This window comes from Macaca nemestrina, chromosome 6 (assembly GCF_043159975.1).
Source record: "Macaca nemestrina isolate mMacNem1 chromosome 6, mMacNem.hap1, whole genome shotgun sequence".
Taxonomy (NCBI): domain Eukaryota; kingdom Metazoa; phylum Chordata; class Mammalia; order Primates; family Cercopithecidae; genus Macaca; species Macaca nemestrina.
In genome coordinates, this window is record NC_092130.1 from 94,776,926 (window position 1) to 94,804,233 (window position 27,308).

The 27,308-nt window shown below is 38.2% G+C and overlaps 1 protein-coding gene across 10 annotated transcripts in view; it reads right to left on the bottom strand.

The window, feature by feature from the left end:
- Nucleotides 1-6,682: 6,682 nt before the first annotated feature.
- Nucleotides 6,683-27,308, bottom strand: part of LOC105475055 (autophagy related 10) — a 304,793-nt gene continuing 284,167 nt past the window's right edge. For 8 of the 10 annotated variants that reach the window (XM_011729993.3, XM_011729991.3, XM_011729987.3 and 5 more), the window contains 3 exons: nt 8,623-8,720; nt 7,845-7,960; nt 6,683-7,204 (listed from right to left, as the gene is read on the bottom strand). In XM_011729993.3, coding sequence (XP_011728295.2) covers nt 7,861-7,960; nt 8,623-8,720 — 198 coding nt within the window. In that variant the 3' untranslated portion in view covers nt 6,683-7,204; nt 7,845-7,860. Of the gene's footprint in view, nt 7,205-7,844; nt 7,961-8,622; nt 8,721-27,308 lie in introns of those variants that run through there. The other 2 variants (XM_071098718.1, XM_024790762.2) reach the window with 2 other exon arrangements.

The window sequence follows — 27,308 nt, forward strand, 5'->3', positions numbered from 1 at the left end:
TCCTTCAAATTCTTCTGTGTTTCCCAAATTATCTATGAGGACTCAAATCTTTTTTTAAAAAGGAATTTCTAGTTTTACATTCTATGGATAGATTAAGTCTAGCATTACAAAAAGAGCCAAAGTCTTCTTTGATCACTTCCAAACCAAGTTCCCACTCTAACCTGCAGAGAGTGATCAGAGAAGTCTTTGATTCCCTTTTTTACAAATCTGGTGTCCTTCCTTCTAGATCACTTTTTATATGTTCCATACACTTGCAGTATATGTACCTATAGAAAATACATGGTATTAGTGCCTTTTAAAATATAAACAGTATCAAGCTGCATGCATACTGACTTCTTAGTCTATTTTGTGCTGCTATAATGGAACACTACAGACTGGGTAATTTATAATGAACAGAACTTTATTGGCTCACAGCTCTGGAGGCTGGGAAGTCCAAGATTGAGGGGTTGCATCTGGCAAGGGTCTTCTTACTGCTTCATAACATGGTAGAAGGCATCACGTGGGTGAGAGAGAGTAAGCAAGAGGGTGCCAAGCCCATTCTTTTGAGAGGAACCACTCCTGTAACAAAGGCATTATTCCATTCAAAAGGGCAGAGTCCTCATGGCCTAATCATCTTTTAAATGTCCCACCTCTTAATACTGTTAAAACAGTGATTAGCTTTCCAATGCATACATGCTTTCTGGGGGGATGCTTTCAAACACAGTTCATAGTTAACATCTACTATTTGTTTTCTGTTTTAACTCAATAATGTTTTTTGAGATGTGCCCATTTGGATACATGGAGATTGAATTCATTCCCCTTAACTGCTACATAGTACAACATTTTATTTAGTCATTTCCCTATGGATAAGCAGGAAAGGGCCTGGGGACTCTTTCTTTGAACCTACTGAAGGACAGTGCTGAGGAGACTACATCTCACTCTGCTGCTGGTTGGGAGAAAGAAATCTTCTCACGGGATAGGTGGGTGGCACTTCTTGAAAGAAGAAAGCAAGTTCAGTCCCTGATACCTGCAGAACAGAGACCAACGAAGTCGGTCCAGGCCTGGACAGGGATTCCCACTATAGAATCTAAGCCATAACCAAGTCATGACAAGTGTCTTCTCATTCTCTTCACACCAAGTTCTGGTTCTCAAAATGTCTCTGATACTGATCTCTTTCTCTTTACTCTGTCACCTTCCTAACTTAGAAATTCATCACTTCACCACTACATTAGTTTCTTGGCCTCTATCCAGTTTCTCTTCCTTCTAATCCATTCAATTTACCACTTCCCAATGAGTCCTCCAACAACTCCACATAGTCAACTTTCTCTGTTAAAACCTTCAAAAGTGCCCTGTTGGGTCCTACTGATGGTTCCTTTTTTGACCTTCCATGGCCCCTAACTTAAAAGCTTAGCCTTCTAGTCTCTTATCAAATTCTCTATCCTTCAAGTCTCACATCTTCTATGATTCTTCTCCAGGGCTTCGTGATCACCCACATATTCAAACATTCAACAAAGATTTAGTGAGTGCTACCAAACACCAGGCACCATGCAAAAGCCTGAGGTTCTGGCATGTACCTGTAAATAACAATGCACCAAAGGTTGTAGCTATGCTGAAATATGATTTTCTTTTATCAGGGCATGCTTTGTTAAATTTCTGCCTCATGGTTACAACCAACAGCAACTTCTGGGTATTTGAAAAGCTTCAAAGTAATCCAAGAAAGCACTACATAGCTATAGGTTTTATTTATTATTATATCGAGTTGATTTGAATGTAGGAATACATGTGAGTTTTCAGTTTGTTTTTAATAATTTACAAAATGGGACCTGGTGGTCACTAAAATCACTTTCAGCTCCAATAGTCTAGAATGCAGGATGCTTGCAACAGAACCACTAGATGTCACTACTAACAACACAAAAGTTAAAGCAAGGTCTTGAGATCACAGGATTACTGTAAAGAACTATCAGATTTAGGAATACAAATGTGAAAATGCTTCTATAGAGAAGCCCTGTAAAAATCCAGAGGAGTAGCTCGAACACCTTTGTGCACATGAAGTGCCACAGACACAATAATTGTTAAGTACTTCCTATACTCTTCTACTAATAGAATAGCCTTCGACAACTTACTGGTCAGCAGCATAAGGAAAATCAAGTCTTAGAATAGGAAGGAAGCTTATTAGTCCATCAGTTTTCAGATTTCTATTTTCTGGCACTAGAAATACAGTCTATATCACAACCCAGTGCACATGTGCACGTGTGTGTGTGGACACACACATAGACATTGATTTCATATATATATAAAATATATATGTGTGTGTATATATGTATATAACATATAGTTGAAAACAAAGTTTCACAAAACACTAATGCCCTTACTATGTGTAGTGCACTTTGATATTTTATTTTTTATGTATTCCATTTCATTTAAAAAAAAAAAAAAGCTGGCTGGGCATAGTGGCTTACACCTGTGTAATCCCAGTACTTTGGGAGGCCGAGATAGGAGGATCTCTTGAGTCTAGGAGTTCAAGTACAGTCTGGGCAACATAGTGAAACCTCATCTCTACAAAAAATAAACAAAATTAACCAGGCATGGTGGCATGTGCCTGCAGTCTTAGCTACTCAGGAGGCTGTGGTGAGAGGATCCCTTGAGCCCAGGAGGTCAGGCTGGAGTGAGTCAAGATCAAGCCATTGTACTCCAGCCTGGGCAACAGAGTAAGACCTTATCTCAAAAAAAAAAAAAAAAAAAAAAAAAAAAAAAAAAAAAAAAAAAAAAAAAAAAAACCTTGTTACAAAACAATAAATTGATTTTACTCAATCAAATATACTTCCTTATGTTAATATGTCAGAAAACAGAGGCCCAGAGAGGTGCAGTGACTTGCCCCAGGTAACTCAGTAGCCAGGATTCAAGGCTTTTCAGGACACTGGCAGGTTTTGTTTTGGAAGACCCTAGGTAAAAACTGAAAAGTGTCTTTGGCACAATCTCAGCTCCTGCTGTGCTCCTCAACCTTCTAAATCCTGTGGCTAAGATTCTGTGGTAAAAACCAAACCAAACTAAACCAAACCTGACAAAGTGTATGGATGATTAGTTATATGCAGCAGCCATTTTAAAAATACAGGTTCTTTCTTAAATGCAAATGTGATCACTTTAACTTTTCTATTTGAATCCCAGCAGTGGCTGTGGTTTTCAGGCCAAATACAAATTCTCAGTGTGACAGTAAAGGCTCTTCCAGAGCTGGCCCCAGTCCTGCTAGCCAGCTTGATTCTTCACCACTTCCCCACAAGCACCTTCAAGATTCTTCCTTCACTCTTGACCTGGCTAAGTCATAAGGTTTTCAAGATTCCACTCACATTCCTCTTCTGCAAAGCCTTCTTTGGCATGTGCTTGCCCACAGCATGCAGCCTACTGTTCCTGAAGCGTCCTCTTGTGTGTCCTCTTCACTGAACTGTGACATTGTTATGTCTCCCCATTTGCTATCTGTGGCACCTGGCCTAGGATTCAGTATGTAAGAGGAAATCTGCTGAAGTGAGTATTTTCATATTCTCACTCTCAAATTTCAATCCTAAAAAAACCTCACTGGAATATCTCTGGATTACGTAAGAGCTGGTTTTGACATTGCAGAGTTCTATTTTCTAATATTTTGGGAGTATGAATAAAAACCACTATACCTATCATAGGAGAAGTACATGCAAAAACCCAGTTCTGGCCTTTTTTCTCTTGATTTTAATAAGCGTTTATTGGGGGAAAGGTGAATTTTGTGTTTTTTTTTTTAACCTCTAGCTTGTAAGCTAGGACCTGCTGAGCAACACAGACTCTGCTCCCTCCACTGCTCCCTCCACTGGTTCCTCAAAGAGTTTTCCCACCTCTCAAATTCCCAACCCAAGAGCCTTTCTACTTACGTGGCACACACAGACATTCTTCTGTGTATGCTGCAACAGAGTAAATCAAGAACAGTGGCCAACACCTGAAATGACTTAATTCATACTTATCAAGTTGGGGAGAAATCAGAGTGGAAGAGAGGCAGCTAAAAGCTCATAGTGACAAAGCACAGTGAGTAATGAAGGGAGCACTGATTCAGGGCTGTGGTGGTCAGAGGTGGCTTTGTGAGAGTAAATCACCAACACCAGGGTGGGAATTGGGTAGATCTGTGGGGAAGGAAGCACTTCTAAGTGGGTACCAGCATAAGCAACAATCGGCTAAGGGTGTGAAGCAGAAGACTCCCCAGATCAGAGCGCGCTTGGCACTGGGGAGGGCTCAGGCATGCAGTGAGGTGGGGAGGAGTAGGGATGCTGGTGTCCCTGAAGGAGCAGGTCATTATCCACTGTCACCCCTCACTCCATGTCTCACTGCCTTGGTTATAAAGCACATTCAGTTTTATGCAGCATTTTGATCTTCTCTATGCCCTTGTCAGGTAAGCAGCATAGATACTGTGGGCTTTATTTTTCAGAAATAGTTTAAGAAGGAGATAAGAAAATTGGCCCAAGTGACACAGCTAGCAGCTAACCAGCCTCACAGTTTAGATCTCTGGACTTCTATTTCACAGACCTAAAAATTCACGGTTGTCGCAAAAGACACATAGCTGAATTTCCCCATTTTACAAATAAAGAAACTGAGGACCACAGAGGTGAAGAAATTTTTCCAAGGTCACACAGAAGCAGAATTTAGGAGGTTAGCTGGAAGCGGCTTTACCCAGCCTGATTTCTGATAGAAGATGCTGTACATTATATGAGGAAGCAGGGAGAAAAATTCTTCATATTGCCAAGAAAGAACAGTTACTTCAACAAAACCAAGTATCTTCTAATGTTTAATAACTGTCAGGATAACATTCCGTTCGCATAACTGCATTTATAAAAATGCAAATTGTTATCAACCAAAAATTAGAAGTTTTTTAAGTGAAAACAATTCTAGAAAGAAATCAAGCTGCTCGAGGAGAGGGATCTATCTGGGGAGAAAGGCCTCCCCAATCTACAGGAGCTCCTCAGAACTTTTTTCTGCCACTGATGAATTTTTAGGTCCTTGTTGATCAGAGAAAAAGTTTTATTTTTAACTTTTTTAAAAAAACTAAACGTTGGCTCCAAACTGATAGACTCTCATCTCAGAATCTGTTAGCAAAGGATAACTAATATTTGCAGACAAGAACACCATTCAGATGACACATTATTATAATTTATTTTACACTAGAAATGACATGGCTTGAGAAATGACTTGCCGAGAAATCTGTGTTTACATTAGGGAGAGTGGGGGGAAAATCCCTCACAGAAGTTGAAAACATGTTAAGCGGTAAATACCAAAATGCCCAGCAAGCATTTAAGCTGGCTCTCATCCTAGCATGAATATGTGCAGCTCAGCATTTTAAAATTTACTTTTAGCTTTTCTAGCAGTTTGAATTAACCCTTTCTCTACTTCCACTTTCTCTGTGAGAGTTCAGCTCTTAATCTGCAGATGTGGACTGAGGGTGCTGTCAATGGTGCTCAGTGATCCACTGGTGAATGATGTCCTCACCTGGACTGGTTTCCTACAAGACGGCTGCCTTGTGAACATGTCTCCTAAGCTTCCTTCCTATCCAGGTAAGGCCTAGACAAACATTAGGAAGCAAGTTCAGCTTGTATGGATTGGAAAAGGCCTGTCAGTAGAGCAAAACAATACAAATCAATGTCACAATAAAGGTATATCCAGACCAGAGGTTCTCCAGAGCAGAATCACCCCCAGAGAGACTGTGTCAGGTGGCCCCAGCATCTGTAGCTGTAAACGATCCTCAGGTGATTTTAAGCATATCTCTCATTGAAAGACACTAATCTAGACTCTCTAAAAACCCAACGACATTTTAATCTTAGTTTCAGCTCCTAGTAAATGAAAACAAAAAACAAAACAAGCAACCAAAAAAAAAAAAAATGGTTCCAGGTTAGGTTTATCTTAATACTTAACTGGCTATGAAACTTATTTACAGCCTGAGTGAATACCAATTATATACAAGAAAGGTGAACATTTAATGAATATTTGTATAATACTTTATAATATCTTATCATGCATTAATGATCTCATGTGGTTCTCACAGCAACCCTATGAGGTAGCTTGTTATTTTCAAATTAAAGATGAGGAAAATAAGTCTCAGGGACACGAAGACTCGCTTAAGAGCCCTCAAAGAGTACAGCAGAGCAGCTGTGGGGTTGAGAAGTAGAGGGGTAAAATGACCATTGTTTTATTACTGTAGGTCAAAAAGAAATCTTAATGTTTAAATATTTTCTATAGCTTTTTAGAAAACTTCTAATTACTATGCCACATTTCGCTGGTAAAACATATTGTCTCACAGTAAAATATTGTGTTTTTTTCTTTATTTTACATCTATCTGTCTACACAAACACCCACACATACATACATACACACACACACTCTCTCTCTTTCTCTCTCTCCCCTATCTTTGGAGTAAAACAGAAATAATCTATTGTTCCCGAGTTTGATTCTGGGAGAATCACTTAAGATAGGTCATGTTTATAACACCAGTTTCAGGGACAGGTAAATCCAGTAATTTAATTTTTGTATATCTTACATTAAAATGAATACACAAATACATTTCTCCCTCAATCTCCATATCAGACAAATGGAAGTGAAGTACTTGGCCTAGAAAAGAATAACCTGCAAGTGCCCTAATAATGTTGTTATTCCTAGTATTAGTAAGTTAAGATTCGTTTTTTGCTATTTATAGTGATGTGTCTTTTTTTTTTTTTTTTTTTTTTTTTTCTGAGACAGTGTCTGGCTCTGTCACCCAGGCTGGAGTGCAGTGGCACAATCTCAGCTCACTGCAACCTCTGCCTCCTGGGCTCAAGCCAACCTCCCACCTCAGCCTCCTGAGTAGCTGGGACTACAGGCACACACCACCACAAACGGGCAAATTTTTGTATTTTTTTGTACAGACATGGTTTCACCATGTTGCCCAGCCTGGTCTTGTACTCCCAGGCTCAAGTGATGCTCCCACCTCGGCCTCCCAAAGTGCTTGGATTGCAGGTGTGAGCCACCATGCCTGGCCATGATGTACGCCTTTGAAATGTTTCTTCTAAACATTCGGTCTATCAAATATCAGTTGCTGTAGACATTTGTGTCCAAGGGAAAAATAATCCATGTCAAATCTTGGTGAGATGAAATATTCCATGGTATTGGTCCTATTAAAGCCAGGGCTGGTCAGGTAAACTCTTGACATTCTTCATACCACAATTTCTAAGCTCGATAGAAGAATCTGAAGAACACAAAACAAAAGCCAAGAGAACAAAAGAAGATTAACTGAGCAGTAAAGACTTATTTAAGAATATCAGTACTAAAATAAAACTATCCATTCCTGTCATTGAGTGCATGCTACTTACAGCAAAGTAAAATATTTCCTGAATTGGTGGCCCCCAACCTTTTTGGCACCAGGGACCAGTTTCAGGGAAAACCATTTTCCTACAGACCAAATGGGAGATGGTTTCAGGATGAAACTGGTTCACCTCAGATCATCAGGCATTGGTTAGACTCTCATAAGGAGCACGCAACCTAGATCCCTCGCATGCGCAGTTCACAATAGGGTTCACATTCCTATAAGGATCCAGTGCTGCAGCTGATCTGATAGGAGGCAGAGCTCAGGTGGTAATGCTCGCTTCCTCGCCCCCTCAGCTGCCTCTCACCTCCTGCTGTGAGGCCTGGTTCCGGTTCGTGGCCTGGGATTTGGGGATCCCTGTCCTAAATAACTTGGTAGGGGACTGATTGGAAAAATAAAAATTAAGTCAGGATTTGCCCACTAAAGATGAAAGCAAATTTTACATTTGGTGGGATGAGTCTAAATGCAATGGAGACACTGATCTTTGTAACAGCAAAACATTAAATCCAGGCTTTTCTTTTACCTTGTTAATCGACATTTCATTCAGCCTGAGAGGTTGCTTTGGCATAACTCAGAGGTAGATTCAGTCCAACAACTGGCCCTACAATGCTCAGCCATGATGTGATGTAGTTGACATTCCTAGGAAACAAGTGAAAAACAGGCCATGCTAACGTTTCCATTGTAGTTTTTGGATGAATGGTAGAATATCAGTTGGTCACCAACAATAACAGAAATGAGGTTTTCTTCAAAGATTTGTACCTACCACCTGGAATCTCAGCATTTCTGAATGCCAGCCCCATTGCTTGACAAGAATTTAAGGTCCAGAGAGCCTGTGAGGATCCTTTATTAGGGTAGTTGAAGAATGAGGTAAGATACTGGGGTTCCTGACTCCCCTTGATGATTCAAATTTTACCCTTGTGGTTTACAGCACTTACTAAGGTAGCAGAGTGCAGTGATTAAGAGCATGGTTCTGAGGCCAAAATGCTTAGATTCAAATCCTACCACGTAACTAGCTGTGTGACCTTGTTTGAGTGGCTTAATTCTTCTGTTCTTTAGCTTCCTCCTCTGTAAATTGGGTAAAATAATGGTACTTAGCACATAGGAATGTTGCAAAAATCCAATGTCTTACTGTATCTAAAACTCTTAGAACAGCATCTAGCATATAGTAAAAATCAATGTGTTAGCCATTATTATTATTATAAATAATATTTCTTTTTTAGCCTAGCTTTTAGAGTCACATAGAAAGATTTACACTTTTAAAATCAGAGTAGAAGCCAATGTATCTTGATGGTGTTTCTTACTTATTGATTTTCCGAGAATTCTTTAATACTGGAGCCATGAATTCATTCGTTTTGCAGGGATGAAGTACAAAAAAGGGTTGCCCAAGTATTGGATGTTCCTGTAAGAATCAGAATTGGTCCAGGATCAGTGTGAGTTACTTTGAAAAGGCTAAAATAATTTATCTGGTTTACTCCTTTAAAATAAAGATTTGTCTCAGATTCCAAGTCATTGAATTAATATACAGGTTTATTTTCTATTTTCAAATGTAATTTATAATCCAAACATCAGAAAAAGTTGGTGAGAAAGGGCTACTCATTGATAAAGCAGTATGGTCGAGTATAGCAGGGCGCCCATTTTTGTTTACACAATATAAACTGTAGTTGCATTTTATCAGTTCCCTCTCTGTTGGCCAGTGTTTCTTTTTGGCCTATCATTGTTCTTCAGTTTTTCTTCAAGGATGTTCACAAAGCTCAATAGTTCGACAACCTAAACAATTCATTTTATTCACCTTTTTGTCAATGGTAAGAGAATCAAAATCATTTGCATATTTCTTTACACAAATTTTGTCAACATGTTGTTTCAAGCCTATATGTATCCAGTGCCAATGGGCACATGTTCCATGAGTAGAACTAGGGATGGGAGGAGATGGCCTGCACTATTTAAATTGTTCTACTTCTGTCTGTCTCTCTCTCTGTCTTTCTGTCTCTTGAGTTTTTGTTTTTCTTTTTCCTCCTTTCTCTCCTTCTGTCTCTCCCAAGGCTACAGGGCTGTTTTTATAAGTTAAAAGCCTAAAATGTAACTCTGTTCCTTTTATAAGGTAATAACTGGATATAAGATATAGGTCAGACCGCACCCAAGTTAGGGATGTGGACATCATTTGGCAAGCAATGGGGAGCCCTAGGAGGTTTCTATGTAGTGCACAAGTTCTACCAACACAAACACTATTATTGATGATACATTTATTGATTATTTATATTGTGGATTAACCATTATAACAATACTGCAAACTCAAATACCTATGAAGACGAAGCAGGTGACCTAAGGGGATAATGCCAGCTAAATACACCAGCAGATGACAGGGCTCAGGAGGAACTGCAGAGTGCACCCATCCAAGGCCATGCTGGCTACTCTGCTCCGGCCAACTGTCCCACGTGGGAATGCAGGTTCAGCATGCCAGACCTTCCTATTTGTGAAACGAACCTAGAAAACCTGAAGTTTATGTTAAACCTCCTACATTAAAGTGTTGGCACAAGACATTTTTAAACATGAGTGGGACCAGTAAAACAGGCTTGTAGGCTGGATTTAGACTAGGGGATGCCTAGCTTCTTCTCTTGGTTTCTTCTCTTAGCCAACCCAAGGGCAAGCTGAACTCAGAGCTGTTGATGGGATGAATTATGTGGCTGTCCCTGCTGCCTCTAGCCCTCAGCTCCAAACATTCATGTCTGCATGCTTATGCACACGTCCACTCACAAGAACTGGGAGGGACAATTCCACTTGTATTGGTGACACTGGGTATGGAGATGTGGGGTGGCAGTGGTGAGGGATGAGTTATCCACTAGTTGTAGGTTATTGCATGTATGTCGCATTTTTAGCATCTCCTGGCATTTTTTTCTCCCTGAGTGCCACCTCCAGGTGACTCTGACCAGTAGCCTGATTCTTCCAGCAAGGCATCAGTTTCCTCTCTACAGCTCTCTTCCCAACCTTCATTCCCATCCCTAACTGGGCCCTGGGCTCAAAGCCCTGATGGGTTGTGCCTATATCAAGTCCTCCTGTCCAACTTGAGTCTCGTTTCCCTTACCTGCCTTAAACTAATGTTAAGTAATTCAACATATATTAATCAATCATCTTTTTTATGTGTCTGCCAGAATATTTCTAGGTATAGTTATAGAGACCACTGTATCTCTTAGATAAACAATGTTCCTGATCCCATGGAACTTAGATTCCAGTGCAGAAGACAGCCAGTAAACATGCAGAATGAATAAATAAGATAATCCAGATAATTATAAGCCCTACGAAGGAAACACAACAGGGTAACATGATTCTGGAGGGATTTTGGTGACATTAGACTTGGAAAGGGAAGGCCTCATGGAAGAGGTAATACAATGGACTGAATGTGTGTGTCCCTCTAAAATCCATATGTTGAAATCCTAACCACCAAGGTGATGGTATTAGGAGGTGGAGCCCTTTGCAGGTGATTAGGTCATGAGGGTGAACCCCTCATGAATGGGATTAGTGCCCTTATAAAAAAGACCCAGAGAGCTCTCTCACTCTTTTCCTATCATGTGGGGATACAGTGAGAAGATGGCATCTATGAAATAGAAAATGGGTCCTCACCAGACACTGGATCTTCCAGTGCCCTCATCCTGGATCTTGTAGCCTTCAGAACTGGGAGAAATAAGTGTTGGTTGTTGAGTCACCCAGTCTATGGTATTTTTGTTATGACAGCCTAAATGGACTAAAACAAGGTGATACTTAATCAGAGATCAGAATGACAAGGAAAAAACCACCACGCAGATATTTAGGAACAGAATGTGGGGGCAGATGACCCTATGGCGAAATGAGCATAGGAAATATGCAGGAAAAATGCAAAAAAATTTAAAATTGTCCTGGACTAAAATAATGACTGTTTAGAAAGCTGGAATTTAAAAAGATAAATGTAGTCTAAATTCTTTTGGGATGACTTACACAGTTGCCAATGGAAGGAATAAAGAGGTATAATCCAATCTTATTGATGTAAAGACATGTTAACTTTAATGAAATGAAACCTAGGCTTCTAAATTTCCACTGGACAGAAACACTCATAATAGGGAGAATCAGTTCAATCATGCAGCCTCCACTCTCTCCAAGACTCACTCTCCCTTTGGCATCTCTTACCTAAGAGGTGGATAGGCACTTACAGTTCAGGGGACATTTTCTTAGAGGAGTCTTAGGACCATGGCACACTGCAGCTCTGCTCATTTGATGCTTCTTTGTAAAGACTTGGACTTTACTTCTATAAGTCATCTTTTCCTCGTTCCACATAGCAAGTGGGTAAGCACATGCATGAGCTCTGTGGTTACGACTGTTTGAGGTCAAGTCCTGCTCTACCACTTAGTAGCTGTGAGCTATCGGGAAAGTCACTTAACCATTTTATGTCTCTGTTTCTTCATCTGGTAACTGGCTAATGATAGATAGTATCTGTCTCAGAGATTGACTGTGACCCTTCAATGAGATAATACCGCAGAAGTACATAGAACAGTACCTGACACATAGCAGTCACTTGGTTGGCTATTAGTATTTAACCCATTAATATCTAAACAGAAAAGGATAACAGCCAGACATTCAGAAAGTAGTCTTATGGTACCCTATAATAAAGCCCAATTTCAATCTAAAAATAGGATATTCCTGTAAATTACGTAGCATATTAAAAGCATCACTGACCAGCATCTAAGTGTTTAGGAATATTTAACAACTGTTTATAAGTGAAAGGAAGAAAGGTCTGAATTAGTGAAAGGTCTAGGTCTATATGGCAACTAGAACTATCACTATATTTGTATTCAGGTTTAAAACCAAATTAATGAAAAATAATTTAAATGAATTTAAATTAAAATAAAAAGCTTAGGTACTTCAAAAACACTTCAGTAATCTACAACATTTTAATATTCATTTTTCCTCAAAGAACATAAAACAGTCATATTAGCATTTAAGGTTATATTCTAATAGAATAAAATGCATGGCAATGCTCATTTAAAACACTTTTTAAAATAATTGAGACTTTTATGCCTTTGAAGAGCTTTTAGAATAGCTTGAGCATTTCTTTAATGCAGGTTTGGCCATCTTTAAAAAATTCTTTATCCTTTACTATACTGAGACCTTATATTTATATAATTAAATAGAATATATTAAAATGAATGATGGTCTTTAAAAATCACAAGTTTAAATTTATTAATAAATTGGATTTTAAAATAAAAATTATATTGTTTTGGCAAAATGCTTTTGGTTTAAAAGAATCAAGCCTATACTATGCTGATCACCTTAATATAGGAGTTATGAGATATATTTATGTAATCTTTTAGAATAATTTTATAAATTAATAACAATAGAAGTGGACTGCCAGCTGTGATAGAATAAAGAGGTCAGCAAATCCTCTTCCCAGAAAATAAGTATAAAAATGAACAAAATTGTCAAAAACAAACCATTTTTGGGTCCTGGAAATCAACCAAGGGCAAATATAAAATCTGAGAAGTGTTTAGTTCATGATAATCTGCCAAACTTCAAGTTAGAAACAGGGAATCTGAAGCATTCTTGCCTGGAAGTACTTCCATACCCCCTCCTCCTTTCCCCAATGTCCCCAGCCACTCCATCAATAGAAGTTTTACCAGAGCAGTCTGGCCATAAGAGCCAATAACTGTGTAGCCAGAGGGGCTGGCCTGATTTCCAAAAGACAGCTAAAACTATTGCTCAGCGGCACTGTCAATAAAAAATAGCAAAATAGGTACTAAATGAAAAGAAAAGGTTGCAGTCCCAGTTGAGGCAAGCAGCAAACTACCAGTATTTTAATAGGGCCATTCTGGAAGTAAGACAGCCACAGAAGGGGTAGATAAGTTCTCCAGGCATCACTGGCTGATGGGAAGGGAATGTTCAGTGGAGACATGAGAAGGCCTGATGGGATGTAAGAGCTAAGGCCAACATGAATACGACTTGAATTTTCAGTGTGTTCCCAATCCATGTACACATTCATTGGCAAAAGAAAAAGGCATTATAGGCTTGAGATATTTGAGCACAATTTCTGTCCAATCATTGGCCAACCTGCAAGCTTTACAGACATAGCTGGATAACCCTGAGGAAGGCAGTCTAAAAAATAAAAATAAGAATTAAAAAACCAATAGCAAAGACATCAGTGGCCATACTTACAGGGAAAAAAAAAATCTGCAGACAAAGCCTAGGAAAGTTATTAACCAAACAAAAACAACAGCAACAACAAGAAAAAGACAACCCTCAGGAAAAAATATTGGAATCCAGAATTGCTGCAATATATTATCTAAAATGTCTAGTTTTCAAAGGAATTTATGTGACATGCAAAGAAACCAAAAAGTGTGGTTCATACCAGGGGGAAAAATCATTATTAAAAACTGACACTGAGTAGACTCAGATGTTGGATTTACAAATAATTCAAAGCAGGTATTATAAATATGTTCAGTGAATTAAAGAAAACTAGAATTAAAACAGAAAAATTATAACAATGGCTCTGCAAATAGCTAATCTCCATAGAGGAATACAAACTATAGAAAGAACTAAATAGAAATTCTAGAGTTGAAAAGTACAATACCAGAAATAAAAAATTCACTAGATGGACTCAATAGTAAATATGAGACAGCAGTAGAAAGGATTAGTGGATTTGAAAGTATATTAATAGAAAGCATTCAACGTGAAGAAAAGAGAAGAAAAACTTGAAGAAAAATGAGCCTTAGACATCTGTGGTATAACATCAGCTGTACCAGAATACATATAATAGTACTCTGAAAAAGAGAAGGAGAGAAAAGGGCAGGCAAAATAGCTGAAGAAATACTGGCTAAAAATTTCTATACTTTGATGAAATACATTAATCTACAGATCCAAGAAGCTCAACAAACTCTAAGTAGAAATATAAAAAGACCCACATTAGACACATCATAGTCCAATAACTGATAGCTAAACACAAGGAGAAAATCTTAAAAACAGCAACTGAGTCCTTTAGGACTCATCACATAAAGAGGAATAACAATTCAAAAACAGGTGACTTCTTATCAGTCCGGATGGGAGGAGAATGACATATTCAGAGTAATGAGGGAAAAAACCTGAATTGTCAACCAAGAATTCTACATTCTTCAGAAATGAAAGTAATATAAATATATTCCCGGGGAAACAGACTGAGAGAATTCCTTGCTAGTAGATTTGCCTTATAAGGTATACTAAAGAAAGTCCTTCTGGAAATAATACCAGAGTGTAACTCAAATGTACAGGGAAAAATGAAAAGTGTCATAAATGGTGAATATAAAAGACTAAGTACTTTCTCTTTTCTTAATTTTTTTAAAAAGACATAAGATTATATAAGCAAAAATCGTAACACTGTAGTGTTGAGTTTATAACATAAATGTAATATACATGACAATAATGGTACAAAGGAAGGGGAAAGAAACGAAAGCATATTGAACAACATTGCCATATTTTATTTTTTCAATAATATTTTTAATTTTTTTATTTTTTTTGAGATAAAGTCTCACAATGTTGCCAGGCCAGTCTTGAACTCTGAACTCATCGATCCTTCCACCTCCCAAAGTGCTGGGATTATAGGCATGAGCCCCCATACCTGGCCCAAAGTTGCTATCTTTTAGCAGAATTAAGTCAGTATTGACTAAGCATGGTGGTTCACGCCTGTAATCCTAGTACTTTGGGAGGCTGAGGTGGGCAGATCACTTGAGGCCAGGAGTTCAAGACCAGCCTGGCCAACATGGCAAAAACCTGTCTCTACTAAAAATACAAAAATTAGCTAGGCGTGGTGGCAGGCGCCTGTAGTCCCAGATACTTGGGAGGCTGAGGCAGGAGAATCGTTTAAACCTAGAAGGCAGAGGTTGCAGTGAGCGGAGATTGTGCCACTGCATTCAGCCTGGGCAACAGAGTAAGACTATCTAAAAAAAAAAAAAAAAAAAAAAAAAAAAAAAAAGTCAGTATTAAGTTGTGCCTCTGTTGTTAGAATATTAGTAAGCATGTTTTTGAAAGCATATGGAACCCAAAAGCTTTTTCTTGTTGTGAAGCAAATCCTTTAAGTACGTTGTTAATCATGAGCACTCTTCTAGCAATGTGTCAAAAGCATCCATAATTAATTTACATGGTTAAATTGTACATGCTTCAATACTCAATGCTTTCTAAAATGTATCAGTTTCTTTTAGTTGTGGCGAATTAGCCAAATCATTAATTACATTTCAAACACAAATGGAAAATTAATTTTTAGAATATTCCAAATAAATCCTTGTTTCTAAATATATAGGACTACTGAATATAAACCCTTGAATTATGAAGAATGCAATAATGATCATATGACATAGAAAAATAACAAGTTTCCTTTATGTGACTAGAATTCACATATTATATCATTCACTCATTTATCAAACATTAAATCTTGTCTGATAATTTTAAATTGATTTAAGCCTAAATCAAGCCAATGGGTCTGTAAGTGAAAAATGTGGTTAATCCTGTGGAGATCTTAATGCTGCAGAAATCACAGAATTCAAAAGTTAGCATAGTGACCTGAGCCGATACTATTTTTTCAGTCACAGTCAATCAGGTGATTCTGCAAGCCCAGCAATTTGTATTCAGAGAAAGTAGAGTAGAGAATTTACAAGTAATTTGATGTTATCAGTGCAGACAATCAATGTAGATAATATTCTTCAAAAGCCATTATTTTCCAATGGAGATTTTGTAAGGTTTATGCTATCAAGAAAGATTATCTGTATTTTCTACTATTTTTCCTTCAAACAGCCGGAATCAAAGATGAAAGCAGTCATTAGTTGGTTTAGGAATTATGTGTTAGAGTTTTTTAAAAAAAATCTAAACTCTACTCCTTATTTGTTTAATGTACCCTTTTCAGAGATGGAAGAACATCAAAACCATTGGGATCCTTTTAGTGACATTTCTTAGATCGATTCAGGAGGTAAATTCATGTGGAAGTGCTACCATCTGCTGTCAGTAATAATGAACTGAGCAAATCTGCACTGAGAAAAATGTCCGTGTGGAAATACACACTGCCAATGAACTGTGTTAAGCTTACAACTTAATAAACACTTCTACTGGAACCAAGTTCTGCTAAATGGTTTTCCATGAAAACAGAAATGATGGGTCAGATTTCTATCTCTGTAACTCCAGAGAAGTTATATAGGCATATTTCCTCATGAAATTTACTTTAGCAATGGTTAAATGTCTCATAAAATAAGTCTGACAAGAATACTGTGAATTGGTTTTAGAACTATTAGATGTGACTATCACAAGGAAATGATAATACTGCACCTTCATTCTTACACGTAATAAATATGATGAGTTACTTGGTTCATTTCTTAATTTTCTTGGCTCTTTGGGAGGGCACAAATATAATTTCACATATTAAGCTTTCATCTAGTTTCATATTTAGACTGATCAAATTTGCCTTCCACGCTAGGCACATTCCTTAGAAATGAAGACAGGTATCTCCCTCATGCTAACCCCTCAAGCAGGGGAAGGCAAATGACTACCCAGCATCTGCAGTATCAGGCACTGGATTAAGTGCTTTACATGGCCACCTACCACAATAACTCTTTGAGGGAGCCTTATTATTGCCACTTGAGAGAACGGGTTTAGAGAGATTATGCGTAAGGTCATCCACGTACTGAGGGGCAGAGCACCTACATACCTCCTAAGAGCACACACTTACACTGTACCTCCTCGTGCCCTCTGACCAGAATTGGTGTCTAGGATAGTTCCTGACTTCCAACCTCTAGTCTACTCCTTCGAAAATCTATGTATTGATTTTAAAATCATGTGTTTTCATAAAATTATAAGAGCAATACACACAGGGAGTTCAGAAAATACCAAGAATAAAGAATAAAAGCAAGTTAATCCCAAACAGCCCAACTCAGGTTTAATCACTGGTGAATTTCCTTTCAGACTTTTTTATACACACATTTATACTTTCGGTCGCTTGTTATTCACTGAACAGATATTGAATTGTTGGCCCTACTATGTGCCAGTCCCTACCATATGTGTCTTTTGTTGATCCTCTTTAGGTATCTTTGTCCTCTGTTTTACTAATTTCTGCATTTACCTTTATTATTTGCCTCCATATGTTTTTGTTTGGGTTTATTTTGTTTTTCTTAATTTTTTATATTTCCATAGGTACTTAAAAGGTTATACATAAAGAATATGTAATCTTCAGTGTTGGCTACACTGTTCTACACGTTTCACTAGATTAAGCTAGTTATTTGTGTTGTCCATATGTATATCCTTGTTTGCTTGATTTATTAATTTCTAAGAGAAATTTAAATCTCCCCTATAACAGTTGATTTGCCCATTATTGTTTGTCAATTGCAGTTGGTCAATTTTTGCTTTATATATCTGGAAGCTGTGATATTTAAATGTATAGACATATATCTTCTTAGAGAATTAAAACTTTAATATGAAGTGATCATATTTATCTCTAATATGCTTTCTGCCAAAAAAGGATTCTTACATGATATTAATATAGCCACATCAGCTTTCTATTTACATTATTCATTTAAAAAATTGTTTGGCTTCTTGTCTTTCTGCATCCTTATGTTTAAGATTTTTCTATAAAAAGAACATAGATGGATTTTTAAATATCCACCTTTACAATCTGTCTCATTAGTGGGGTATTTAGTTCACTTACAGGCTTTGTGATTACTGATACAATTTGATTTCACTTTTTTTCCATCTTATTGTAGACTTTTTACTCATTCTATTTTTAATGTTTCTTCCTTTCCTTTTCTTTTTTTCCTCTTCTGTTTCCTTCTTTTGGATGGACTAAGTGTAGGATTACAAATTTTTTCTCACTGCTTTTTCTTTTTATTAGCTTGAAAAATTACATACTATTAATATATTCCTAAACATTTAGTGGTTATCCTTAAATTTTAAAATAGCTATTTCACTTAATAAAATCTACAATTATTCTGTATCTTTATCTTTTTTCCAAACAATTCAAGTACCTTAATACTCTGATCACCCCTTACTGATTTATGTACTACTGTTGTCTAGTATTTCTGCTGTATCTACTTTTTGTTAACCCCAAAAAGAAGATATTATTAGTACTTTATAGTTCAATGTTTGTTAAAATTAACCCACATTTTACTATTCCTTTTGCTTACCATTTTCCCCTAAATCTCAGCGTCCATTCTGGCATAATATTCTTTGTCATTGAAATATGTCCTTCAGAACACCCCTTGGTGAAGATCTGTAGTAAATTGTCTAATCCTGTGAATGCTTTATGTTGCCCTCATTTTTGAAAAATATGTTTTCGTAGGTATAAAATTCTGGTTACAATGATTTTTTTTTAGCACTTGGATTATATTATCCCATTTTCTTCTGGCTTCCATTTATTCTGGGTAGAAGTTGACTATCAGTCTAATTGTCATTCTCTTTAAGATCTTCTCTTTCTCTCTACTATTTCACTGTTATGTGCATAGGTGTGGATTTCTTTTCATTTTTCATTGTGGGGATTCACTGAGCTTCCTAAATCTAAATATCAGTGCCTTTTAAACAATTCTGGAAAATTCTCAGCATCAGCTCTTTGAATATTGCCTCTCCTTCATTCTCTCTAGCCTCTGCTCCTGGAACTCTTATCAGACGTGTTCATCCTCCTCTATCCTTTGTCTTTCTTAACCTGTTATCATATTTACTATTTCTTTCTCATTTTTTGCTGCACTGTATGCAATTCTTCAGATTCTTCTCATACATTAATGCTCTTTAACTGTACTTATGTGCTTCTTAGAATAGACATTACGTACTTTTCTTTCTAAAAGTTCTGATTATTTCTTAAATTTGCTGATATTTTCCATAGTCGTCTTCCTATGTCATACTTTCAATATTTTTATCCATTAAAAAAATATGCTCAATATATGTATATTTTTGCACTGAATAATTTCAGTATCTGGATTTGTGGATCTGCTACTAGTTTGTTGTCTGCTGGCCCTCATTCATAATGGCTCCTTATGAATTCTGTATTTTTTTTATTGTGACCTTATAGTACGACTACAAATATGGTAATTCTTTGAGGCCTAACATTAAAAGTGCAGCCAATCAAAGAAGTTTATATATGCTTCTGCCTGGTACCCAGGAGGAATTCCAGTTCCATGACTTGAGGGTAAGCCTGTGTTTAGAAATTTTCTGGGGAGACATTTTTTCTCTTTTTATCTTTTTTGTACATAGTAAGGTAGAGAGAGTCAAATGGAGGGGAGAGAAAAACATTTTGGGGGAGAGGCTATATTAGGTAAGTTGGTAAGGGAAGGTCTAATTGCAGAGGTAACAGTGGAGCAGACCCCTGACCAAGAGAGGAGCAAGCCATGCACTTCTTTGGGAAAAGAATATTTCCAGCTTGAGAACACCAACTGCAAAGACCCTAAAACCCTGGGGCAGAAGGGGGCTTGGAATGTTCAAAGAATGACAAGAGCAGCCTGGCTGGTCGGGTGAAATGAAGGGGAGTGGCAGTGGAAGTAAGGCCAGAGAGCGAGCCAAGATGCAGGATCATGTAGTGTCTCATATGCATGGAAAGGACTTGGGGTTTTACTCTGAGTGTGATGGGCAGAGTGTGGAAGATTCTGAACAAAAAAGTGATACATTCTGATTTACATTTTAAAATGTTACCTTGATATTGTAGAAGGGCAAGAGGGAAAGCAGAAAGAGCAGTTAGGAGGTTACTGTAGCAGCTCAGACAAAATATAATGACTTGTACAAGGCAACAGTAGCGTGAGGAAGAACAATCAGATTTGGATTTACTTTGAAGGTAGAGCCAACAAGATTTGCTAAAGGATTTGATATGCTGTGTAAGAAAAAGCCAACGATGACACCAAGGTGAAATGCCTTTTCACATTTTCTTGACTATTTGTCTATTCAGGTTTTATGGAGTTTTCTTATTTATATTAGCTACTTAACATATTTTGGGATATTGATCTTTTTCATTCATTCAGCCATCACTGTGGGCTATACACCTGGTTAAATGTTAGTTACAGCACAATGAATAAACAGATAACCTCTGCTGTCATGAAAGTTGCTGAAATACCCCAATTTTTTTTCCTTCCAGATTGTTATTTGTCTTTAAATTTTGTTCATGATGACTTGGCAATGTGGAATGTAATGTTAGATAATTAAATCCATAACTTTTCTCCTTTGTTATTTCTTTTTGTAAAAGTTTTATGGATATATAATAGTTGTACATATTTATGGGGTGCCGGGGATATTTTGATACAAGCATACAATGTGTAATGGTCAGTCTGAGTAACTGGTACAGCCATCATCTTAAACCTTTATCACTTCTTTGTGTTGGGAACATTCCAAATCTACTCTTCCAGTTATTTTGAACTATTCAATAATTATTTCTTAAGTCACCCTATTGTGCTAACAAACATGAGATCTTACTCTATTTTTATACCCATTAACCAACCCCTCTTTATCTGCCCTCCTCACTACCCTTCCTAGCCTCTAGTAACCACTACTATATTCACTTCCTCCATGAATCAATTTTTTTAGCTTCCTTGTATGAGTGAGAACGTGCAACAGTTGTCTTTCTTTGCTTGGCTTATTTCACTTAATATGATGTCCTCCAGTTCCATCCATGTTATTGCAAATGACAGATTTTATTTTTTTAATGGCTGACTAATATTCTATTGTGTATATATACGACATATTCTTTATCCATTCTCTTTATGGACACTTAGGTTGATTTCCTATCTTGACTATTGTGAATAGTGCTGCAGTAAACATGGGAGTGCAGATATCTCTTTCACATGCTGATTTCCTTTCTTTTGGATATATACCCAGCAGTTGAATTGCTGGATCATATGGCATTTCTATTTTTAGCTTTTTTAGGAGCCTCAATACTGTTCTCCATAGTGGCTGTGCTAACTTACCTTCCCACCAACAGTGTATGAGCATTCCCCTTTCTCTACATCCTTGCCAGCATTTGCTATTTTCTGTCTTTTTCATAATAGCCATTTTAACTGGAGTGAGACGATATTTCATTGTGGTTTTGGTTTGTATTTCCTTGATGATTAGTGATGTTGGGCAATTTTTCATATATCTTTTTTTTTTTTTTTTTTTTTTTTTGAGACGGAGTCTTTGCTCTGTCACCCAGGCTGGGGTGCAGTGGCGCGAACTCGGCTCACTACAAGCTCCGCCTCCTGGGTTTACGCCATTCTCCAACCTCAGCCTCCGGAGTAGCTGGGACTACAGGCGCCCGCCACCTCGCCCGGCTAGTTTTTTTTGTACTTTTAGTAGAGACGGGGTTTCACCGTGTTAGCCAGGATGGTCTCGATCTCCTGACCTTGTGATCCGCCCGTCTCGGCCTCCCAAAGTGCTGGGATTACAGGCGTGAGCCACCGCGCCCGGCCCAATTTTTCATATATCTTTTAGCCATTTGTATGTCTTCTTTTTAAACATGTCTATTCAGATCTTTTACCCATTTTTAAACTTGGATTATTTTGTTTTGTTTTTTTTTTCCTTTGGTATTGGCTTGAGTTCCTTATATATTCTGATTATTAATCACTTGTCAATTGAAGAGTTTGCAAATATTTTCTCCCATTCTGTAGGATATCTCTTCACTTTGTTGATCTTTCCTTTGCTGTGCAGAAGCTTTTGACCCAATATTTATATACAGTTTACCATTAAACTACTTGGTGTTCCCCAAACACACTGCTGCTTCTTACCTACAGGCCTTTGCACATGCTGTTCTCTCTGCCTGGAACACCCTCTGTCCCTCCTTCACCACTAATCCCAGACCAATCAGGTCCCCTCCATCTGTGTTCCCACTGTATCCCATGCCTAAGTCTACTGCTAATTCCACACTGTTCCGTATAGGCAACTGACCATTTATAAAAGTCTTCCGCTACTACTCTTTAATTCCTTGAGGGCAGAGGAAGTATTCTGATTACTATTTTCATCTTAGCATCCAGGTTAGTGCCTTTTATCTAGCAGGTACTCAATAAACATTTGTGGAATTTATCACATAGAAAAAGACAGCCTCTTGTGCCAAAGTAAGTTATTATTGGCATATGCTGCCTGCTTCATAAAGGGAAATATTTGTGTGGAGGGCCCCCATAGCCCCTACGTCACTGTATGGACACCATTCTCTCCTCGGCACAAAACTGGAGACAGCACCTACTTTACAGAAGTTCCAAGATAAGATAAAAACTTCAGTACCTGTTTTCTCAAATATTTCTTCCAATGTGTATCTAAGAACAAAGGAGAGGATTTGAGGGCATGGTTAGGATAACCCTCTACATGTAATTTACTTTAAAAAATTACGTCAATTATGCAATATATTCTAAATTCTATCTATTGGCTTCCACATTAAAAAATAGTATCTTATTTTACCATTGTGGAAAATTGATGCACCAGAATTAAAATTAATGCATATTTTAATTCTGTGAGTTTGCCTACTCCTTGCCACACCACTGCATCCTCCCCTAAGGTATGTTACCCAGATTAAGAAGCAGCTCAAATACTACCAAAATACACGCCTTCCTACTTTACTCCCACCTTTGCTACTCCATATGTTTTTTTACTCATGCATTCCGTAAACATCACTGAATACGTATTATGAGTAAGATTCCATGCTAAATACTCATACATATATCCATCCATCTGCCCATCCATTTATTCAACAAATATTTATGGAGGACATTCTATATGCCAGGCACTTTTCTAGGCTCTACAAATATTTGCACACTAAAGACAGAAGCAAAATTTGTTCTCATAGAATTTACATTCTAGTTTTAAGTACTAGAAATACATAAAACAGCAGCTCATTCTCTTAATTCATGGGGTGTATAGTCCAGTTGCACCTGCAATACTACAAGTCTTGAATTGTTCCTCTAGAGGAAAGAGTCCTAAAGGTGAAATACTCATGCCCCGGCCCCTGAATGAAAAAGCAGATCCCTAGTGAGAATAGCAGAGATGGCTGATGGCTGAGCAGTTGTTAGGGGTGGGGTGGGGGGTTGGTAATAGGACTGTGACCAGGAAAAGCTGCTAAGAAAGACTCCTTCTGTGGCAGCAACTAATTTCACCATTTGGAGGGAAGGCACGGGGAGTCCTCACGCTTCCAGAGAAGACCATGTAGGGATCACAGTGGCACTAGCAAAAAATGAGACACTCCCTGCTATAAGATAGAGGGTGTTCCAAGGACAATCTGAGGTGCCTGAGGGCCACAGAGGAGCTCACCAGTAAAATAAAGGAAAACTCTGATGCAGAGGTGGCCCAGGCCTGAGGCCCCATGGATGGAAAGACCTTGTTCCCTCGCATGATACTCCTGTAAGATCCTGCTTGCCTGAAACTTAATCACTCTTTCCTTAAAGCAGATCTAATGCTTGCTGTATGATTTCAATCGTGTGCTTTCTGTAACACTGTGTTGAGTGGCTATAGTTGGAAACATCAGTCTGTACAGCAGGATGTATATTTTCATGAGCTATGAGAGCTCTTGAGTCAAATGAAATTTGGTATCTCCTCTCTCCTCCCCATACTCCATTAGGGCATCTACCATTCAAGGATGACAGAAATAACTGTTATATATGATAGGTTGGTTGTGATCCTAGCTACTCAAAGGTACAAATCCAGGAAAATATGGGAATTCAAAGAAAGGAGAGGTCACTTCTGACTCAGGGAGAGAGAGTGCAGCGAAAACTTTTTTTTGTTTTTAGAAGGAATCTTGCTCTGTCACCCAGGCTGAAGTGCAATGGCTTGATCTCGGCTCACTGCAACCTCTGCCTCCCGGGTTCAAGTGATTCTCCTGCCTCAGCCTCCAGACTAGTTGGGACTACAAGTGCATGCCACCATACCTAGCTAATTTTTGTATTTTTAGTAGAGACGGGGTTTCATCATGTTGGTCAGGCTGGTCTCAAACTCCTGACCTCAGGTGATCCACCCGCCTTGGCCTCCCAAAGTGCTGAGATTACAGACGTGAGCCACCGCGCCCGGCCAAGACTTCTTAAAGATACAGTATTTAATCTGGCACAGACCTTAAAGGACGGGCAGGACTCAGGGAGGAGAAGAACAAAGTGTGGCCATAGAATATAAGCCAGAAATAGCCTACTCCAAGTTTAATGGGAAAGGAGTTAAGAGAGATATACCAACTTCTATCTTTTAGGTAAGACTGAGAAATTTAGTAAATTTGGAGAAGAAAAATTGCCTATTTTTGTTTGTCTGGCTTTGTTGGTGTTGGTGTTACATGATTGAGGCAATCCCTTTATGATCCAAGAATTTTCTGAACGTAGTCAAGACAAAGAGGCAAGGTTTGAACAGCAAGCAATCTTATAGTTTTAAAAAAGGAAAAAAAAGGGGGGCGGGGAGAAGAAATACCAGTTCAGATTTCCATCTCTCATAGGTATATGAGAATATACATAGAAAAAATGTGAGAAAATGTTTAAGAAAAAAAATATGTGGGAAAGAAACAAAAGTCTCATCTAAGTACCCAGAAAGATCAGCAAGTTCCTCCTCATTTCTAGGATGAGGAAGACAAGTGAGCCACACTTTGCTCTAGCTGCCCCTGTTGACATTTTGTGGCCTGTTAATTAGGAAGAAACATCTAATGGTGTTTGGGAAGGTGGTTTAAGCAACAACAACAAACAAACAAACAAACAAAAAACCAGTTCATCAAATTCACATGCTACACAGACACCACCAGGCTTTCTAGAATTTTTATTAAAAATTACAGACATCACAGCAATAATTCTCAGATACCACCTCCTCTACTAACAAAACCTTCTTTCATGGCTCCATAGAGAGCCCAGAAACTAATTCTGCCACCCCTGCATAAATCTACAAAGGGCTCCCTCCCTGGGCTTCTGACAGTCCCAACTCCAACACCTGGATTAGACAGCAGAATCTGAATATATTTATAGAGTCTATATGGGTTGTTGCTTTAAGCAAGACTATTAATATGCCAGAACTCCGAGTTCCCAAACTTATTCAGTTATCAATTTGTTGTACATAATTTAATCTCTTTGTATTTTGATATGCAAAATGGAAAATGTACTGCTGATACTTCACAGGGTGAAAAGGAGATAACCACCAAGACCATTATAAAGCTTGCTGGGGGAAAATCAGGAGCTTATGTAAATGTCTATTAATTAAACCGTCACGGCTGCACAACTAGGTCAGGCATGATGATAAGACTGAACAACCCACCCCAGTCACCAGCCTCAAGAAGAAGAAATGAATATTTAGTCCTAATAGCACTTGTTGCAATTTATAAAGAGTCTTAAATTGTAATATTCTGTAACATAACAAGAGTAGCATCTTTCAGACCATCCTCAAATAATTCTTTGATAGAACATAAACTTATTAGAGTCAACAGCCAAAAACAAAACAAAAAAGCAAGCCAATTACTAATGAAGAACTTGTAAAAAGCTAATCAAAGCTCTCATCCAGAGAAAATGAGAAAATCTGAGGCTCAGAATGATTTTGTATATTGATGAGATTTTATATAGCGTCACAGAAAGAAAAATAAAACAGATTTAAATGAAGACAAAAAGGATTCCAAGTCTCTATTTAAAAGCCTTGTTATGTTCCATGTCAATGTTTTCATTAAAATGTTTTGTTCCAGTAAAAACATCCACTTTAAGAAAAATGCCTGACAGGAGGTGCTGTCATTGGAGGATCCTGTCAATTTCTTTGTCTCTCTAGTCAAACCCCTGAGTGTGCAGAGGGGCAGAAACAATGTTTAGTCAGCCCTCACCTGAGGGTGACAGTGTGGTGGATAGTGGAGAATAGAGGACTACAATTATTTTTCTCCATGTCAATGGAAAAAACAATCATTTTGTTTGTTTGTTTTGAGAATAAAAAACCTAGTCCAAAGATATAGAGAAGAATCCCAAGAAGGATGTCACATTAAAGATGAAGAGACAGAGAAGAAAACAGTGGGAGTAAAGTCTGAGGAGTAGTAAGCAATACAAAAGCAGAGCAGATTTCTCAGAGTGTGATCCCAGGACCATCAGAATCATCTGGGGTTGCCTGTTGACCATGTAGTTTCCTGGGGCCCACTCCAAATCTGTGATCAACTCCCAAGGCAATGATCATGCTCACTAAAGAGTGAGGGCCACCTGCTTCCCTATGGGAAAAGGCTAGCTTTCTCCAGCATGAATAGAGGAAAGGAAAGAAGAGAGGCATAATGACAGCTGATTCCAGAAGGAAACACAAGGCACACGGTTTCTGACAGCACCCTCCCCACTGTGTGCAAAGTAGGAGGCACACCCATCCCCTAGGAGTCTGTGCAGATCAGGTAACTCATGTGTGTGATGCATACTCCAGGGGTGTGCCAGGAAAGCAAAGAGAAGAACTGATAGGCATGATTAAAGTGGAACAGCACAAACATACAATGGGCTACAAATTAAACATTTATAATTAGTTTAAATTATAAATGCTGCATTCTTCTCCAATAATACTTTGTTGTCAAAAAAGAATACAGGAAAGAATTAGGCAGCAGAGCACCTAACATGTGGGTGATAAGCTTACCAGGGAAGGTGAGTCGGAGCTAGACTGTGGGTATTCCCTTGAAAAGGGAATCGTACAAACAAGTGCATGAGTTGAACATTTACTAGGATTCTCCCTAAATTCTAATAATAATACTAAGAGGTTGACATATAATTATTGTAAAGGTAAGGAAATTGGGGTTTAGAGATGCCAATTAACTTGCCCAAGGTCATCTAACTTTGAGGTTTGATTTCAAAGTACCTGATTTACTTTCAAATCTTTTCAGAGCTAGCTTGAACTTCAAATATACATAGAGGAAATGACACCCGATTTCTAGCATGTCTCTCCACCTGTCCCTTTCCTGAGGTATTCTGGGGTGTGGGATGCACACATGGGCAATGGGGTTCAAGGTACGAATCTAGGGCAGGGTTTTATGGATGAGCCCAGCAGTGGCCCTGCACACCAGGTATTCTAAGCCCTGCTTCTGCAGAGTGGGCCCTGATACCTGCTCAGTGCTGAGGGCTGT